The sequence below is a fragment of the Pongo pygmaeus genome, chromosome 5 (genome assembly GCF_028885625.2).
Source record: "Pongo pygmaeus isolate AG05252 chromosome 5, NHGRI_mPonPyg2-v2.0_pri, whole genome shotgun sequence".
Classification (NCBI taxonomy): Eukaryota; Metazoa; Chordata; class Mammalia; order Primates; family Hominidae; genus Pongo; species Pongo pygmaeus.
The window spans coordinates 148,915,784-148,936,285 of record NC_072378.2 but is presented as its reverse complement, the minus strand read 5'-3'; the positions used below and the strand labels follow the sequence as shown (position 1 = coordinate 148,936,285).

The 20,502-nt window shown below is 39.6% G+C and overlaps 1 protein-coding gene across 4 annotated transcripts in view; it reads right to left on the bottom strand.

Annotated features, from left to right (window-relative positions):
* SASH1 (SAM and SH3 domain containing 1) overlaps nucleotides 1-20,502 on the bottom strand; it is a 281,660-nt gene that overhangs the window by 49,744 nt on the left and 211,414 nt on the right. For all 4 annotated transcript variants that reach the window (XM_063667098.1, XM_063667099.1, XM_063667097.1 and 1 more), the window contains one exon: nucleotides 14,524-14,625. In XM_063667098.1, the coding sequence (XP_063523168.1) occupies nucleotides 14,524-14,625 (102 nt within the window). The remainder of the gene's footprint in view (nucleotides 1-14,523; nucleotides 14,626-20,502) is intronic.

Here is a 20,502-nt window from a genome sequence, read left to right as displayed (position 1 = left end):
AGTTTCAAAATTAACTAGTTGTTGCCAGATTTGAAGAAAGAGACGGAGGAGGAGGCGGCGGCGGAGAGAAGAAGATAATTACATGATAGTTTTATTTGGAAAAAGTATGTGAGAATTTGAGGTAATATTACCATTCCTTAGGGGCAAAGCCTTGTCAGCACTTAATTCACTCAAGAAATTGCATTAAAATTTAACCATAAAACCAAAGGAGCAGCAAATGGATGTTATGTTCCCTAATCAACTGTAATCTATTTCTTAAACTCATGAACTTTGAATCGTTTTTAATCGCCCCCATGAGGAGAAGGGAGAAAAATACAAAATCTCAGGAGTCCTACAGCCAGATCTAGGGAGACATAAAGCAAAAGTGAATCCTCCCACCCCAATTCTGCAGGTTGCCACAGAGCAGAGAATGCCTTTCCTCCCGAATGGGTGGGGGGAGAGAGAGGTAAGTAGAGGCGAGAGGACTGGCTTCTCCTTCACTCTGTAAACCTTTGGAAGACATTTCTGCCTGGGGCTTTGTCACCCTGACCATAGGTCAGAGAAACGCGTTGTTTCATATTAAATAAGTGAGTTAGGAAACAAAGTGTTGGGGAAGGTAATCCACAGCTCTACAGGTCCCTCTGTTTAGAGTGGGGTAGTGCTATCCAGAGCAAATCTGTGGGATCAGACACACTGAAGACTAAAGCAAAACACCAAACCCACTCATTCCCAAGGGCATCCAATTCTCACATGCCATGGAAAAAGGATGATTCAGAATGGGACTGCCAAGTAGGGCAATTACATATGCGTTTAAGGCGCTAGTTTCTGGAGCCGATGAAAGTGTTCATCCCAGAAGCCGTAAGTCTCCTAAGGGATTGGGTGGTGTTTGCAAAGTCACATTACTTTTATGGCATCTTAGGCTGAATGACTCATGGATCAGGCATGATGACTTCTCCGACAGGGCTGCCAAACAACCTTGTCTAGGCAAATGGCAATGCAGAAATACAGAGAACTGATGGAGCCAAATGGCAATGGAGGGAAGGTGGGACCACCAAGACCATTCCTCCAAGCCAAACTTATGCCACCAGGTCAGTGGTCATCTGTCGAAGCTGGAGGCGGGAGGGTCCAATGTCACCTCCTAGACTGACGATCTACAACCTTAACGTTAATCTCCTTATGTTTGCAGAATAAATAAGCAAATTTACTTCAAGTTCCAAACCGAAGAAATCTAGACTCAATACCTTCAGAGAGGAATTATTCCGAGCTAGAAAGGTTGTTTGTGGTCATCCAATTGGCAAAACTGTCAGGTCACGAACTCTGCTGAACACTGAACCACAGAATATTTTTCTCACAACGACTAACGAAATAAGCAAAAGCCCCCCAAGAAGAAAAAACAAACAAACAATAAAACACTAAAAACTATCAAAAATATTGCGCCAAGAGCAACCAAAGAGAGAAAGCTACATAATCTAATGTACTAAACTCCATGAACAAGGTAAGAAACATATTTCTGAGGCCCACTGGAAAAGGCCCACAACTTCCACAAAGGCCAGGCTGGCAGGAATCCACAGGATCCTTTCATGTGACTCCAAATCTGGAAGGAAACTGTGTGACCTCTTTATCTTTTTCTGACCTAAAAGCAGTGGAAATGGCTACAGAAGAGCAATGAGTGAAACGATGGAAAGTCAAATGAGGCTGTTCTTGATTGAAATACAGTCTCTAAAATTCAAAAAATGAATGAAAGGCAGAATGGCTATATTCTACCAATTACCCCAGCTATGAACCAGGGGGCATAAACTATGATATGGCACATTCAACACAGTTTCAGGAGAGAAAAGGCAGAGTCCAGCTATCCCAGTGAAGACCACATTTCACCATATATCACGGCCAGGTTGTAGCAACAACAAACATAAATGGACCACAAAATGAAGTCCTCAACTGTATCCTGAAAGGAGAAAAAAAATCTATTGTCAGATAGCATGGCGAACAGGTCAAAACATAACCTTCAATATCAGCACAAAGAGAGAATGTGATCAGAGCCACCCAAACAGGACGAAGGTGAAAAAAAAAAATGCATGACAACTATACAAACAAACTATGGCAAAGAGAGGCAGGGAAAAGAAGCAGCATAGATTAAAAACAAAAAGCCAATCTTTTGCTCTCATCACTTCATCATCTCAACTCAAGGAACAGGAAGAAATTCCTAATAGTTGCTTCTCTCTATAAAATAATTTAATAAGAACATGAATTCAATTAAATGAGACCTCAAAGACAAGATAAAAAACATAAATGATATAAATTCAAAGTTTGCAGAAATAAGGAAACAACCTATTACAGAACCAATTTATAAATAAAAATAAGGAAAGAATAGAATCTATACCCTAGAAGTCAAAATACTGAGAGAGAGAAATGCTTCATATTACTTGACCCAATTTTCTCATATTACCCAAGTTTTCCGATTTACTCAGCTCTTCATCTAGACCTCTGACTTTGCTGCTCCCTCTCCTGACACACATTTCTCCTTCTCCTGGAAAGCTCTTCCTCAGTGTCAACCACCTTCTCTGGGAAGGCTTCCCAGACCCTTCTTGCTGGGGCTTGCTGGGCTTTCTGTGTGCACCTATCACAATAGGCAGGAAAATCTCAATGAAGTCCACAACCATGCCATCTATTAATCTAATCTTTTTCTCAAACCCAAGCTCCCTGTGTACAAGGACTGGCACATAGTGGGTACTCAATAAATGCTTGCACATAAATAAATGAAAGAATGCTCAAGATGGCATTCTTTCAACCTACACTTTGGGTCAAATGCTCAGTGTAAGAAGAGATTTGCATCCTTTTATAAACTAATTATGTGATGCTATTAGCATAATACTAATAATAAATATTAGAGTGAACATTAGAAAGTTAGGAGTGTGGTGTGGTACAAAGAGGGAGATGAATGGGATAGAGAAGAGAATAAAAGGATATTTTGATAGAAATTATACTGTAAAAATATTTGGTTGTGTTAAAATATTGCTTTCCAAATGATTTGTCTGATGACTGACTATCGTTATAAGAATTTTGTTGCAGTGAGCCGAGATAGTGCCACTGCACTCCAGCTTGGGCGACAGAGTGAGACACCATCTCAAAAAAAAAAAAAAACAAAAAAAAAAGAATTTTGATACAATGGGTAATTGTGACAACATTCAAATGGACTCAAAACAAGTGATGGGCAACCTATGATTCTAATAAGCAGGCTTAGGTTGGAGATGGCCCGCAGTCTAAATTCTACTTATGAACAACAATAGTGCCTGGGTATCTCCCCAACCCATCCATTAAATGAGGACTGGCACTACGGCAAATGATTTAACAAGGAATTGACATGTAATGAATCAATAACATTGAACAAGTAATGGAAATCCTCTTATCCCCAACTTCCCCAGCATTGTTCCCAAGAGCACAATAAGAAACTGGGATTGCAAACTGAAATGCCAATCTCTAAACCAAATTAGATTACAAATATCTGTACTGAAATATAATCAGCTAGCAGGGGAAATGTGGCATATCCTCTTTGGTATGTATCTATTAGGTTGAACAAAGGAAATCACCACTTTTAAAGGTCAAAAGCTGTCTGGTATCTCTAGTTCCACAAGGTTCAACCAAATGAAAGAAACAACAGACCAAATTGTATCCATAATCTATCTTAAATTAATTTTTTTAAAATAGGTATCCTCAGGTTATATAGTATCTGGGTTATTTTGTCATTTGTTTTTATCAATGTGGCCCTTGATATGTTTTTCTTTTTCTTTCTTTCTTTTTTTTTCTTTTTTAGAGACAGGTTCTTGCTCTGCCACCCAGGCTGGAGTGCAGTGGCATGAACACAGCTCACTACAGCCTCGTTCAGGCAATCCTCCTGCCTCAGCCCCCCAAGTAGCGGGGACTACAGGTGCACACTACCACACCCAGCTAAATTTGGTGTTTGTTTGTTTGTTTGTTTGTAGAGATGAGGTTTCACCATGTTGCCCGGGCTGGTCTAGAACTCCTGAGCTCAGACAATCCGCCCACCTTGGCCTCCCAAAAAGCTGGGATTACAGGCGTGAGCCACCATGCCCGGCCAACCCTTGATATGTCGAGGAAGGCCTCCAAGCAGCAAGCACCCTCAACTTCCTGAAACTGTAGAAATCAGTAATGATAAAGATGTGCCTGGTTAGTTCCCAAAGTCAAACAGCCAAATGGGCCTGCCATGAGAGTGCCTTCTGACATAACAGGTATGGAACGCACACCCACACACTCCATGAGACCACGTCATCAGCACTGTAGGGCCCTAGATTATTTCAGTACAATAACTACTCACACTTCACAGACAGTACTCCCAAGTCCAAACATGCTTACTAAAATCATACCAGACCCACCCTTAAACCCACTTATACAATAATACCTTCTGAAATAGGAAACAAATTGTTTATGTGTTTGGTAAAAGTGTAACCAAGTAAACACGCACTTTTACATTAAGCTTGTTCTGACAATTCTAGCCTATCTGCTGATACATGAATATAAGCCATTACTACCATGTTAATGGCATGTACAAAAATAGCACTTTTATGGGAACTCAAGTATTTTAAGAATGGCAGTTGACGGGAAGGGCAGAAGATCTTCACATCAAATAACAAAGAGATGTAGTGCCTGGCCACAGATGCAGAGCTAATAGGTGGGAGATTTGGATCTGAGCTCAAGCTCTGACTCAAGTCTGAGCTTAACCAGTCTCCTCTCTTGCCCACGCAGGGCGAAGGCCTGGTTTCCAGGGACTAGTAGAGGCAACAGCTTTCTTCTTGTGTAACTTTGTGGAAACATGGTGCTCTTAGGGACTGAACAAATACATGCCTGAAAACTTTGGCCCCTGTCCCAGAGAAAAGACTGGGAATGGGAGGGCAGAAGAGAAGAAGTGACAAGAAGCCACCTAAGCAATGGCTTCTGGGCAGCTTATAACCAGACGGAACAAAATGGGCATTTCTCAAAACCTCTCACTATGTATATTTTTCCAATGGATTGATTTTTCCTTTAGTCTCATCCTAAGTTGTAGATTAAAGGAATTATTACTTTTACTCTTTTAATAACAACTTTAATATATTCTTATTTTACTATCATTTTTAGTTTCAGAATCATGGTTTTACTAAAATACAGAGTAATACTTCCTCCTATAATCTCCTACCCAGTGAAATAAAATGAAAATTTGTAAGAATTATCCATAAAAATCAGAATAATCATATGAAGGTCTCAAACACATTAGTATACATTATTTTATATTTTTAAAAATTTTTTTACTTTTTTTTTTTTTTTTTTTTTGAGACAGGGTCTCGCTCTCTCACCTAGGCTGGAGTGCAGTGGTACAATCACAGCTCACTGCAGTTTTGGCCTCCTGGGCTCACGAAATCCTCCTGACTCAGCCCTTTGAGTAGCTGGGACTATAGGCGTGTGCCACCATGCCCAGCTAACTTTTTTATTTTATGTAGAGCCCATGCTGGTCTTGAACTTCTGGCCTCAAGTGATCCTCCTGCCTCAGCCTCCCAAAGTGCTGGCATTACAGGCATGGGCTACCACACCCAGCCAATAAAAGTTAATTTTAACATAGTTACATATAGAAAGATTTTTGGAAAGGGTTCATCTACACAAGGTAATACTGCATGCATGGTATACAGAATTGCTGATACCTGTCCCAAGGATACAGGGCATAAATCCCTTCTGATAAATTATTACTATGTTTTGTTTCTTCTTTCTCCTGGTCATATTACAAGTCAAACAAGTAAACTTTTCTTCCATGTGAGAAATAAAGAACTGAAGAACATGATCCTAAGACAACCATTAGAGCTTCAATAAGTAGAACCATTTTCTAGCTGTAAAAACCAAAAAGCATCTTGCCAATTAGAACCCTTTTAAATTTAAACCCACACACTCAGAGTTATGAAAAGATCCCTTAGGAAAAGAGATGCAGTGGAAAAAAAAAGTAAACACCATTACAAAGCAAAATGCTTACTCAGAAATGACAGTTATTTTTATACTTGGAATCTATCCTCTCTTAAACTTCCTTATCAAACACGTCTGTAATTCCAGCACTTTGGGAGGCCGAGGCAGGCGGATCACCTGAGGTCAGGAGTTCGAGAACAGCCTGGCCAACATGGTGAAACCCTGTCTCTACTAAAAAATACAAAAAAAAAAAAAAAAAATTAGCCAGGCGTGATGGCATGCACCTGTAATCCCAGCTACTCCGGAGGCTGAGGCAGAAGAATCACTTGAAGCCGGGAGGTAGAGGTTGCAGAGGGCCGAGATCGCGCCACTGCACTCCAGCCTGGGTGACAGAGCAAGACTCCTTCTCAAAAAATAAATGAATTAATTACAAGAAGAGAAAGACAGTAGAAATAAAATCCATCATTTTCTTGGGGATACTTTCACTGTACCTACAATGCCGACTCAAGTACAACGGAATGTGTCACTCTTCACATAATTTATGCATCTAATCAATATTCACTGTCATCCAAGTCAGCAAAACTATAAAAATTGTACACATTTTTTTAGGTTGCTGGGAATATTTATAGGTGGGAGCAGATTTTGTAAATTCATCATATGCTGCCATTAAAGAAATCTTCTTTGCGGTCAGACTTTTCCATATGATGAAGCTAATGATATAGGTTTATATGTTAACAACTTTGAAATGTAAAAACAAAACATCTGGTAAATTTTAACCTAAAGATAGTGTCTAAAAGTTACTCTAGTTAAAAAAAAAAAAAACATTCAAAATAAACAAAGCAAGAATAGTCAACCTTTAAAATTTTGAGTTGAGCTCAGAATAGCAGATTCTATAAAGGAGGACAGTGGTTATACAAGTAGAAGGATGCTGCCACTCTGCTCCAGAAAGCAGTGAAATCACAACTGCTCAGGCCACCTTATGAGTGTGTGCACTGTTCTTCCGCCATATTCTATAAAAAGGGATTACAGTGTTAACCTTTTCTTGTGTCATAATGGAAATTAAGCCATTTACCACAAGAACCACTTAAAAGGAACTCCTGCCGGTGCCCTGGCTTTCAGCACATACCAGAATTGTTATTAATAAATTATCTTTCAGAATGTTCTATTTCGACTAGGGCTGTGACTACCTTTCCTTCCAAAACTTCGAAACTGAATCCTCTGGCTTGAAGACAATGTCTGTTATTGAGGCAGGTGAAAGGACATTGAAAACTCTAAGTAAAACCTGGCCACTGGAGAGGCACATGTTTATGGTTTACAATTTTAGAAAGTCCCAAAAAGATTTAAAAGGTGCCAACTAAAAGATCTTATAATCTGGGGATATTTTAGTTGAGACCTTGGAAGTCCTCAATCGAGGAAACATTGAAAATAGCTCCACGATGTTCTTTGTCTGTTGCCCAAAGTTTTGGACACAGTTCAACCACATGGCTCTCTCTGCCTCAAACCAAATTAGTGACAAAAACGTACATATGGTTGAATGGAAGGCTATGAAGAGTGCACACATGGAGGTAAGGTGGTGTTATAAGGCCACAAGCCCACAGTTATAACATTCTTTTTTTTGTTTTTGTTTTTTGTTTTTTTGAGACGGAGTCTGGCTCTGTCGCCAGGCTGGAGAGCAGTGGCATGATCTCGGCTCACTGCAACCTCCACCTCCAGGATTCCAGCGATTCTCCTGCCTCAGCCTCCTGTATAACATTCTTTGCACAAATATTTCCCAACTCTAAAACTCCCCAAAAGCAAAAGTGATCAGTTATGAAACGATGACTTGCTTTACTCACTCAGAACAACATTTCCCTAGAGGTCCTCCATCCTTGTAAGGAACTCCAGTTACAGAAACACAATTCCAGCTTTTCCTGGAACACATTTTGCTATGAAGTGAAAAATCTACTGAACGATAAAGATGACTCTAGCCCATCTTGTGCTTTGTTGTCATGGTTGTTGCTTTCATTTTTCTTCATACATTATATATATTGTTAAAACATTTTAAATAAGATTGCCGTCAAATGACTTTTGATTTGGAAAGATCTTTCACAAAAAACATTTTTATTAATATTCAAGTACCAGGTATAGATCACTAACTCTTACCCACCAGCTTTCTAAAAACAGAAAAAACATGATTTACAACTTACGTTAGCAAAAAGCTAGAAAACCCGGTAAAACAGAGATCATAATTTCTTTAAATGTCTTCTTAACTAGAAAATAAACTGAACCTTAAGGCACAAAGCTTGAGAACTCTTACAATCATCCCTCCTTGCAGGAGGCAAAGGAGAAAATAAACTTACCAAACTAAATTAAAATGAAAGATAATAAATAAATGTGCAGACATTTAATAAGAAATCGAGCTAAGCTCTCAACCAAAAATATCTTTTTTTTTTTTTTCAAAAATCTCTTTTAAAACTTTTAGCACTCCCAACAGAAGTTTATTATTAATGGAAAACAGCACAAAACAGATTCTTCTCTGGCAAAGGGAAAGCTATTTTTCACTTCCCCTGGTAACTATCTTTAGTACTTTACACTCTTGGAAACTAGGAATGTGCATATGGATTTACTGTGAGGCAACACGCGATTATCTAATTTCAGCGATGGGGGTGGGGAAGCCTATGAAATCAATGCAAATGAAATCCTAAGGCATGACAGGCATCAATATAGGCATTGAGGTCTGGTGACAAAGGCCTTGTGATCCCTAAAACTTTCATGGCCTGGGCATTCCTGATTCGAGCCAGTGGGCTATTCACATCTCTGTATTCTAGAAAGGAATCGATAGAAAACAGAAAAGCTCCGGCTCTTGCACAAAAAATACTCAAAGCGCCTATAACCCGTGGTGGCTGAATTCTGAAATTAACTGCTCTGCCATAGAGGAAAATCTAAAATAATGAGAATGAATATTTTGGATGGGGTTTCTGGCCAACTCTTCATAAAAATGCAGAACAGGCTAAAGCCAGAGTAAGAGGGGCAAGGGTCATATATATACCTTAGGATTACAATCAAGTTCAAGCAAACTTCAGTGGTGATGGTGGTGGGTTGTAGCTCTGAACAGCATGACCAGAGGGGGGCATGGGTGTTGGCAGAAAGTCAGCTAGCAAAATACACAGAGTAAATCAACTGCTTCAAAAAACTGCATTGCTGACTAGCCTATCATCACCTACGCCTCTCAGCCAAAAGAGAAGTCACTCTTCAGAACTTCTGGAAGACTGTGCTCTGAGAGGAGGAAGCATATGGTATTTCTGGCCCTAGGTCTAACTAAGACAGGCTGAATTTATTTGCGAGCCATCTATGAAGAAATCGTTTGGTAAGAAGTTAGTAATGCAAATGTGTATATGGCATCTCAAATCTGTGTGCACACGAGTATGATTTTTTTTTTATATATTTATTTATATACATTTTATGAGACAGAGTCTCGCTCTATTGCCCAGGCTGGAGTGCAGTCTTGCGATCTTGGCTCACTGCAACCTCTGCCTCCTGGGTTCAAAAGATTTTCTTGCCTCAGCCTCCCAAGTAGCTGGGACTATAGGCACAGGCCACCATATCCGGCTAATTTTTGATTGTATTTTTGTAGAGACAGGGTTTCACCATGTTGGCCTGGATGGTCTCAAACTCCTGACCTCAGATAATCCACCTGCCTCAGCCTCCCAAAGTGCTGGGATTACAGGCGTGAGCCACTGTGCCCGGCCACATGGGTGTGATTTTAACCTCTGCTCTAAAGCATAAACTGTCAGAAAAGGACCTTTCTCTTTCTCCTTTACTTTTATAACTCAAACATCTAGCACAATGCCTGCTATATAGCAAGGGCTCCATAAATGCCTCCCAAATGAATAAAGAAATGCTGAAGAGAATGAAATGTTCCACCTATTAAGAAGAACCCATTTCATTCTCACAATTTATATCTAGGTAATAGTTCTGACCAGCCCTCTGAAAGGGGTCTCATAAACCAATGCTTAATAATGCTTTCTCAGCAGCTTGTTCTAAATGCTTGATAATACTTACATTAACTTTTTCCTAAACAAAACAAGCTTCTCTCTTTGAAGTCTAAGTGTGTGAGGTTTTACTACAGTCCTGTTTCTCTGAATGGACAAAGTCTTCTAACCTCTCCCCTGACTCAGATGCTATTAATCAGGACAGTATACAGTGGGTCTGATACTAAGGGACCCAGTATGGACAATTGGGTCTTTGTTTTCTCCCCCAAGTTGGGTTTGAATCAGTTCTGAGTTATTGTATTTATTCCTCATGATCCTTTGGGTTCATGATTTACATCTATATTATGTTAGAATTTAGGACTTGAGGATTAGAGACCCAAAAAGGCACATTGATAACCATGGACATGGCTCTTTTGATTACCTCATCGTCCCGGGACACACTCCTGGCTGGCCTATGACACATTTATTATTATAAACGGTAATGTCTCAGTCACTTTCACACAAAAGTAAACCAGGCAGGGCTTTCAAGTTCATAATCCTTTGTTTGTTTTTTAGCTGCAGTGGAAATCTGGTGCTTGATTCAGGAAATTGGGAGATGATGGGAGGATTATATTTATTTCTGATAAACTGCCATTTGTTGCTTAGATACAAAAAAAGGTAAAGACTGAATCTGTAGTTGCAAGACATAAAACAAGCTCTTAAGGCAACCAGGAAGAATGAATGTTCAGGCCAGGTACGGTGGCTCACGCCTGTAATCCCAGTACTTTGGTAGGCCGAGGCGGGTAAATCACCTGAGGTCAGAGGTTCGAGACCAACCTGGTCAACATGGCGAAACCCCATCTCTACTAAAAATAGAAAAATTAGTTTGGCGTTGTGGCACATGCCTATAATCCCAGTTCATCGGGACACTGCGGCAGGACAATTGCTTGAACCCAGGAGGCGGAAGTTGCAATGAGCTGAGAAGTTGCAATGAGCTGAGAAGTTGCAGTGAGCCGAGATCATGCCGCTGCACTCCAGCCTGAGCAACAGAGTGAGACTCCATCTCAAGCACAACAACAAAAAAGAATGAATGTTCAAATACAATGCTCTTCTTGAAACATTTCTATAGGAGCTGGACATTGGAGAGACAAAGAATACAGTCTTTCTTGCCCAAGGGGGTCACTATTTCCAAGGAGGCTGAAATATGTACAACCAATTTCGATATGCTAGGATAATTGTTTAGGTTTGATCTATAAAGCCAGTTTAACAAAAGCACATAATAGGAAGCAATAAATACGCTTGAGGACGGGAAGGAAAGTTTCAGAGAGGAAGGAACAGTTGGACTCCACCTTGAAAAACTCAGATTTTTACCAGGAAAATTTTGGAGGAAAACATTTTAGATAAAGAAAATTACATGAGTTAAAGTGCAGAAGAATGAAAAGTACAAGGTTTGTCCAGTCATGCATATGGGGTCCAATATGTCTGGTGTATAGGGTATTGGGTGTGGAGATAGAATATGAGATTTAAGAAATCGATTAAAGCGAGATCACACAGAATTTTAAGTGTGCCAAGAAGGGTGGAATTTATCTTATAGAAATGGAAAACCATCAGCCTTTTCAAAACATAACTGCAAGAAAAGAGGGATGTTTTAGAAAGATGACTGGTTGTATGGAACATAGATACGAAAAGACAAGAGACTGAAGACAGGGAGATGGGGTTGTTTCCAAATTTTAAGGATGAGATAACCTAAAAAACAAAACACAACTATGTAATACATGAAAAGAGGTAATTCCTTCTGTTTCTGCTCCACAGATTGTGAAGAAGGCACCCTAAAATGTTTGTATGAGGCCGGGTGCAGTGGCTCACACCTGTAATCCCAGCACTTTGGGAGCCTGAGGTGGGTGGATCACAAGGTCAGGAGTTTGAGACCAGCCTGGCCAATATGGTGAAACCCTGTCTCTACTAAAAAATACAAAACTTAGCTGAGTGTGGGAGTGCGCACCTGTAGTCCTAACTACTCGGGAGGCTGAGGCAGGAGAATCGCTGGAACCTGGGAGGTGGAGGTTGCAATGAGCCGAGATCGCGCCACTGCACTCCAGCCTAGGTGACAGAGCAAGACTCCATCAAAAAAAAAAAAGCCTATATGAAATTCTGGAGCCTTCATTCCTATCATCCCTGTGGAACTTGTAGAATAAGAAGTAGTGTTTTGGTCATATTGAAACAGTGTGAATAATACAAGGTACGTAAGATGGAAAGGAAAAAGTTAAATAATAATAATAATAATAATTATTATTATTATTATTATCTTGCAGAAGACATGATCTTGTTTTCTTGGTTTTTGTTTGTTTGTTTGTTTGTTTTTAAGATGGGATGGAGGGCAGTGGTACAATCACAGCTTACTGCAGCCTTGGCCTTCTGGGCTCAAGCAATCCTCCCACCTCAGCCTCCTGAAGACACGATCTTATATACAGAAAACCGTAACACTATACACACACACACACACACACACACACACACACACAGCCTATATAGCTAATAAATTCAGCAAAGTGACAGGATAGAATATCAATGCATGAAAATCCACTGCATTTTTATACACTAGCAATGAACAATTTGAAAAAAATGTAAAAAGCATTGTCATTTACAATAACATCAAAAAGAATAAAATACTTAGAAATAAACTTAATTAAGGAAGCAAGACTTATATACTGAAAACTGCAAAACACTGCTGAAAGAAATTAATGAAGACATAAATAAATGGAAAGATACCCTATGTTCATTGACTGGAAGATTTCATATAGTTAAAATGATATTACCCGAGTCAATCTAAAGATTCAATGCAATCCCTATCAATATCCCAACGATATATTTTTCAAAAATAGAAAAACTCAAACTAAGATTAATGTGCAATCTCAAGGAACCTTTAAATAGCCAAAACAACCTTAAAAAACAAGAACAAAATTGGAGGTGTCATACTTCCTAATTTCAAAACTTACTATAAAGCTATGGTAATCAAAACAGCATGGTACTAGCAAAATGACACAGATAGTCCAATGGAATAAAATAGAGAGCCCAGAAATATATCATCACATATATGATCAATTAATTTTCAAAAACTATGCCATGACCATAAAATGAGGAAAGGATAGTCTTTTCAACAAATGGTTCTGGGAAAACTGGATATCCACATGCAAATGAATGAAGTTGGACCCATACATTTCATCATATACAAATATTAACTCAAAACAGGTCAAAAACCTAAACTTAAAGGCTAAAACTATGAAACCCTCAGAAAAAAACAGAGGGCAACGTCTTCAAGATATTAGATTTGGCAATGATTTTTTGGATATGACACCAAAAGCACAGGCAACAAAAAAACAAATAGACACACTAGATTTCAAAATTTAAAAGTGTGTGCATCAAGGACACTATCAAGAGAGTTAAAAGGCAACCCACAGAGTGGGAGGAAATATTTACAAATCATGTATCTGATAAGGGATTAATATCCAGAAAATAGGAAGAACCCCTGCAAGCTAACAACAGCAGCAAAACAACATAACTGAAGACCAGGCAAAAGACTTAGACATTTCTACAAAGATGATACACAAATGGCCAATGAACATATGAAAGATGCTTGAGGGAAATGCAAATCAAAATCACGATGAGATACCATTTCACACCATTAGGATAATTATTATCAAAAAAGTACAATAACAAGTGTTGATGAGAAAGGCGAGAATTTGGAAGTTTTGTACATTGTGGGCAGGAAGGTAAAACAGCTACTGTGAAAAAAAAATATGGCAGTTCCTCAAAAAGGTAAATACAGAATTACTATATGATCCAGAAACTCTACCCCTAGATATGTGCTAGGTATGTGCAAAAGAATTGAAAGCAGAGACTCAGAGATATTTGTACACCAGTGTTCAGAGCAGCGTTGCTCATAATGGCTAAAAGCTGGAAGCAACCTAAGTGTCCATTAACAGATGAATGGATAAAAAAATGTGGTATACACATATAGTGGAATATTATTTATCCGTAAAAAGTGATGAAGTTCTGATACATGCTGCAGCGTGGATGAACCTTGAAAGAATTATGCTAGGTGAAATAAACCAGACACACAAGACAAATATTGTATAATTCCACTTATATGAGCTACTGAGAGTAGTCAAATTCACAGGGGCAGAAAGTAGAATGGTGGCTTCCAGGGGCAGGGTGTGTGTGGAGGTGGGTGAGGCGGGGGCGTAGGGAGAGTTATTGTTTAATTGGAACAGAGTTTTGGTTTGAAATGATGAAAAACTTCTGAAAGTAAATTATGATGCTGGTTGGACAGCGATGTGAATGTACTTAATGATCAATATCATTAACAGTATCAGTATCACCGAACACTTTAAAATTGCTGATATGGTAAATGTCATGTTATGTGTACTTTACTGCAATAAAAAAATAAAAAACAAAACCCCAGCATGATAACACTATTTTGACTGTAGATGAGTCTCTGTCAGGTAGAGAAAATAAGCAATCTATATGAACAGACACCTCTTTGCAGACCCAGGTGCGAGTCGGAAGTTGCAAAAAGAAATCCAAAGACTAAAATGGTGAAGACTGTCCCTTATCAGCGTAGGTGATCAAGATGTCAAAGACGTGATAAACTCACATTGCAGTTTGATGAGCCATCAAATGTTGGGTAAGAACCATCTGGCCAGTCAGCAGGATCCAGGGCAGCCGACTGCCGGTGCTGGGCCTCGTATTCCTTGAGCTGTAACAAGAAGAAATGGATACTGAAATGGAAAGAATGGCCAGACCCTGGCCAGACCTTTTACAGGGAAATGACTCAAATAATACATCTAAGTTCCTGTTTCATAATCTTGTGCTCAAGCAGCAGAGAGATCACTTTGGGTACCTATTTCATGCCAGTTTTGGTAACTAAGTACCAGCCAGACACCTCTCCCAAAACCAAGAGGAAGATAAGTACCCTGCCCTATGGGTTTTCATCTAAGTCAAATCAACAAGCAAAATGGACTCTTCGTATCCTGTGTTCCAGAAAGAATTTTCACTTTCCCCCTCCAACATCAAAACTTCTGTTTCCTCAGCTTGATTATAAAGAAATTGTCTGTAGTTTGGCCTCTGAATTACCTTTCCAAGTGTGTAAGTCAAAAACATGCATGTCCTTTTTAGGAAGAGAAAATGATGGACTACAGACATTTTAGTGAAATGGGGTCAAATCCTGAAACATATATATGTGTGTGTGTGTGTACATATATACATATGTGTGTGTGTATATATTTATATATCTGTGTGTATATATATATTTGTTGTTTTACAGATATATATATATATATATAAAACATACATATATATATTTGTTGTTGTTGTTGAGACAGGGTCTCACTCTGTCACCCAGGCTACAGTGCAGTGGTGCAATCATGGCTCACTGAAGATTTGACCTCCCAGGCTCAAGTGATCCCACCCCAGCATCCCAGCTAGCCTGGACTACAGGCATGCACCACCATGCCCACCTAATTTTTGTATTTTTTTTTTTTTGGTAGAGATGTGGTTTCGCCATGTTGCCCAGGCTGGTCTCAAAATCCTGAGCTCAAGTGTTCCACCCCTTCAGCCTCCCAAAATGCTGGGGTTACAGGTGTGAGCCACCACACCCAACCCTGAAACAGATTTTTAAAAATCACGTTTGTCTTGTTCAAAATGGCTTCAAGTTGCTAGTCCCATGCTATCACCTAACAAATGTTATGGGGTTATTGGAGACCTTTGAGGATGGTCTCTCTATTGAGATCTTAGAGATATTAAAAGTTTATGTTCAGAAACAAGGTTTCTAGTTTTTGAAAAACACAGAAAGACAATTGAAATCCTATAGCAGGCCAGGCGCAGTAGCTCACACCTGTAATCCCAGAACTTTGGGAGGCCAAGACAGGTGGATCACCTGAGGTCAGGAGTTCGAGACCAGCCTGGCCAAGATAGTGAAACTTCATCTCTACTAAAAACACAAAAATTAGCTGGGCGTGGTGGCATATGCCTGTAATCCCAGCTACTCAGGAGGCTGAGGCAGGAGAATCGCTTGAACCTGGGAGGCGGAGGTGGTAGTGAGCCGAGATCGCGCCATTGCACTCCAGCCTGGGCGACAAGAGCGAAACTCCGAGGAAAGAAAGGAAAGAAAGAAAGAAGGCTATAGCAAAGTGAGCAGATTTACTTTAAAAAATTTTTTATAACGTCTTTTACTATACTTCCCAAATAAGTGAGCAAATTTAACTTAGCAAGATGAGATCTTTCAGAATGGCATATGTGAGAGAGTGTTACACAGAAACTGAGCTCTGGGGTTCAAAACAATTGTCACTGCATTCAAACCCTATTACAAAGCAGTGTGCACATATGAATTTAAGACAGTGATCAAATCATGTTCCATGTGCCAAGCAACTTAAAAACAGAAATAATTGAACCTGCTAGCCCACGTGATGGTGACTGGACAATCCCGAAGCCCTGGAGCTTGAGGATGTGGTAACGCCACGACAATGACAGTTATTCCTCTAGGAAAAAGCCACTTTCACAACTGTGATTTCAACCTGCGAAATTCTTTTCTGCATATATGTGGGAGGAGGTAGGCAGTATTGATTATTGAGTAAGAGCTTGAATGCAGAACCAAATACCAGCTGGGAGGCCTGAGGACAAATTATTTAACCCCTCTATGTTTCGGTTCCTCCACCTGGACAACAGGCATGACAATAAATCTGTCTTACAGAGCTGTTACCAGAATTAACTATGATAATGCAGCAAAACTCTCAGCACACTGTATCAAAGCAATAGAGTTAGCATAATACTATTATTATTACCATTGTGCTTTCAGAGAAAAGAAAGCTCAAAGTTCACATTAACTTGACATGTTTAAACTTTTGGGTATTAGGGGTATTAATCATTTTAATCTTTCCATTACATTAGGGACACTTAGATTGTTCCAGTCTTTACATTATGTTATACACTAGGATGTTCTCTCCATTTTGATATATTGGCTTGTGAAATGCTACATTCTCCCTGTATGATTGAGAGTATCTGTCCATTGGAAAATGGGATTATCATGAGATTATCAGGTCTCCAGGTCTCTAGTCCATGTTTATACCCAACCTTAGCTGCATCTCCTAGGAGCCACTAAATACCTTTCAGCTTTAAGGAAAACAGGTACAAATTTCTAACTAGTCAATCATATATGATGATTTTTTTTTCCCTGCTGTATGCTCATCTCTGCTCTCTACTTTGGAGCCTAAAACTATGTGTGCTCTTCTGATAGAGATTTTAATTCTGTGCCCTACCCAAACTTTGCTACTTAACTGGTTTTTCGGTTTGTTTTCTGTAACAGGGTCTCGCTCTGTTGCCCAGGCTGGAGTGCAGTAGTGCAATCACGGCTCATTGCAACCTTGATCTCCCTGACTCAAGCAATCCTCCCATCTCAGCCTCCCGAGTAGCTGGGACTACAGGGGCATGGCACCACATCCAGCTAATTTTTTTGTATTTTTTGTAGAGATGAGGTTTCATCATGATGCCCAGGTTGGTGTCGATGTCCTAGGCTCAAGTGATCCACCTGCCTTGGCCTCTCAAAGTGCTGAGATTGGAGGCGTGAGCCACTGCACCTAGCAACTGTTTTTTTTAATTATCCTAATTACACAACTCTAAGTGTTTTAAAGTTACAAAACAATCTCTCTATTTTTTTTTAAGTGCACTGCACAGGAAAAAAAAAAAAAAGCATGTAATTGCACAGTTATTACATGGATAATTACCTGTTATAATTACATTTTTATATTCCACTTTGGTTCGAGAAGTTTTGGTTTAATTATAATTTCATGAAGGCACGACCATTTGTAATTTCATTAAAGGATGTATACCTTTTAAAGCAAATCTGTAGTGTTTTACATTAATTCCAGGAGTTATAAAATAATGACATTTTAAGGTGTGTGTGTGTGTCTTAAGCAAAAACATTCCCTCACATCCTGTGTTCCCAAATCTCATTGTTTTCTCACAGTTGAAGTCCAGGACATGATTTTTTAGAGTGATGGCCATCTTTAAAAGAGTAATGCTCATTCCATCTTGGAGACCTTTAGGGAGAGATATATCATAATGTTCCAATTTCTACTAGTGCTTACTATAAAGAGCATTTACATTATATTAAACTGAAATCCACTCCAGCTGCTTTTTAAATTCATTTCTTTCTAATCTATCCTCAGTAGAGATTTTAAAAACAAACAATCAAACATTCTCCAGGACATCTGAAAGATGTACTCTTTAACAACCCTCAGGCACTTGAAGACTGTGATTAAGTTCTTTTCTGCTTCTTTTGAGATAAATCCTTTCCAACTTCTCCCCATGGGATCAATTTTTTAAAAATCTCCTATGGACTCTATATGTGTCCAAATCTCTGTGATTTGATGCACAGTCGCTTTTATAAGGAAATTACTCAACAATACATCTAGGTTCCTGGTTCATAATCTTGTGCTCTGGTATACCAGATGCCCAGATTACCTTAATGACTTTACAAGAATGTCCTATAGGTATAAATTCACATACCCTGCTCTAGAGAACATGACTAAAAGAAGCTGTCTCCACAAAGATATCTAGATGGCTGCTCCCCATCCCCAATCAGCTTTCAGACATCTCATCCCTGGCATGACAAACTCTACAATGCCATTCACCCTCCAGGGCTCCCCACTCCCTTTGGAATCAGGCTGAGTGAGGCTAGACTCCTCCTGAAATCACATCTCTGTCCAACTTCATCTTTCTCCCTCACTTTTAAGAGGTTTCTCTTAAAAGCCTTCTTTCAATAAGCCACTTGCACAATGCTATATATAGTTTGGATGTCTCTTTCCCCAAACCTTATACTGAAATTGAATTCCAATATTGGGGATGGGGGCCTAAAGAGAGGTGTTTAGGCCATAAGAATAGTTTAATACCCTGGGGAGGGGTGGGGAAGGTGATTTCTCACTCTATTTGTTCCCCAAAGAGCAGTAGTTATAAAAGAGCCAGGCACCTCCCCTCTCCCTCTTGTTTCTTCTCACCAAGTGATCTCTGCACACACACTGCCTTCCACCATAAGTGGAAGCAGCCTGAGGTTTTCACTAGATGACCAATCCCTCGGCAGTAGAATCATGAGCCAAATAAACCTCCTTTCTTTGTAAGTTACCCTGTCTCAGGTATTCCTTTATAGCAACACTAAATAGACTAAGACACACAAGAGTCCCTATCTCAGGCTGTGCTTCCAGGGAATCAGATGTATGACACCTGAATTAAGAAAAGTTTGAACCAGGCACGGTGGCTCACGCCTGTAATCCCACCACTTTGGGAGGCTGAGGCAGGTGGATCACTTGAGGTCAGGAGTTCGAGACCAGCCTGGCCAACATGGTGAAACCCTGTCTCTACTAAAAACACAAAAATTAGCTGGGTGTGGTGGCGCGTGCCTGTAGTTCCAGCTACTTGGGAGGCTGAGGCAGGAGAACTGCTTGAACCTGGGAGGTGGAGGTTGCAGTGAGCCAAGATCGTGCCACTGCACTCTAGCCTGGGTGACAGAGCGAGACTCTGTCTCAAAAAAAAATTAGCCAGGTGTGGTGGCACATGCCTAGAGTCTCAGCTACTAAGGAAGCTGAGGCATGAGAACTGATTGAGCCTGGAAGGTCGAGGCTGCAGTGAACCATTATCACGCCACTGCACTCTAGCCTTGGCTACAGAGCAAGACCCTATCTAAAAAAAAAAAAAAAAAAAAAGTTCACCATGCCAAAACATCAGTGACAGTCAATGACAAACATTAAGTGTTCTTTGCTTAATCTCCAAAGGACTTTATTTCTGACTTTCACACAGATATGGTCTTGTTGGAATCACATACATACATTATCAGATCAATGTGTAATACTTAATGATTAGATCACATTGACTTGAGCAGTCTTTAGTATAAATACTTATTTTTAAGGAAATCTGATTCTTAAATCACGGTCATAGATCTCTCTCAATTTCATATAGACAGTGCTTCCAGTTAAAATGGCAAAGGACATATTTTTCTACAATATCGCTCATCAATGCTGAGTATTATCATTCCAATAAATTTACTACGATTCTCTTTTATCCAAGGCTTTAAATGTGAGTGTGTTCCCTTCCCTCTTATCTTCACCCCCCAACAAACAAATTACTCACATAAATTATGAATAACCTATAGCTTCCAAGTATGGGCTTTCTACATCTTATGGAATTAGTAAAAGATTTGAATGTCCTGAACTTACTTGCCAAGAGCTATGTAAGCCTTTAAAATTGGTACAGGCACACCTCATTTTACTGAGCTTGACTTCACTGCACATCACAGAAACTGTGTTTTACAAATCGAAGGTTTGTGGCAGCCCTGCATCGAACGAGTTTATCAGTGCCACTTTTCTAACAGCATGGGCTCACTCTGAGTCCCTGTTGTCACATTTTGGCACTTCCTACAGTATTTCAAACTTTTTCATTCTTATTACGTCTGTTATGGTGACCTGTGATCCGTGACCTTGGATGTTAATATTGTAATTGTTTGGGGGAGCCACGAACCTAAACATATAAGATAGTGAACTTAATGGATAAATGTGTGTGTTCTGATGGTTCCACTGACCAGTCATTC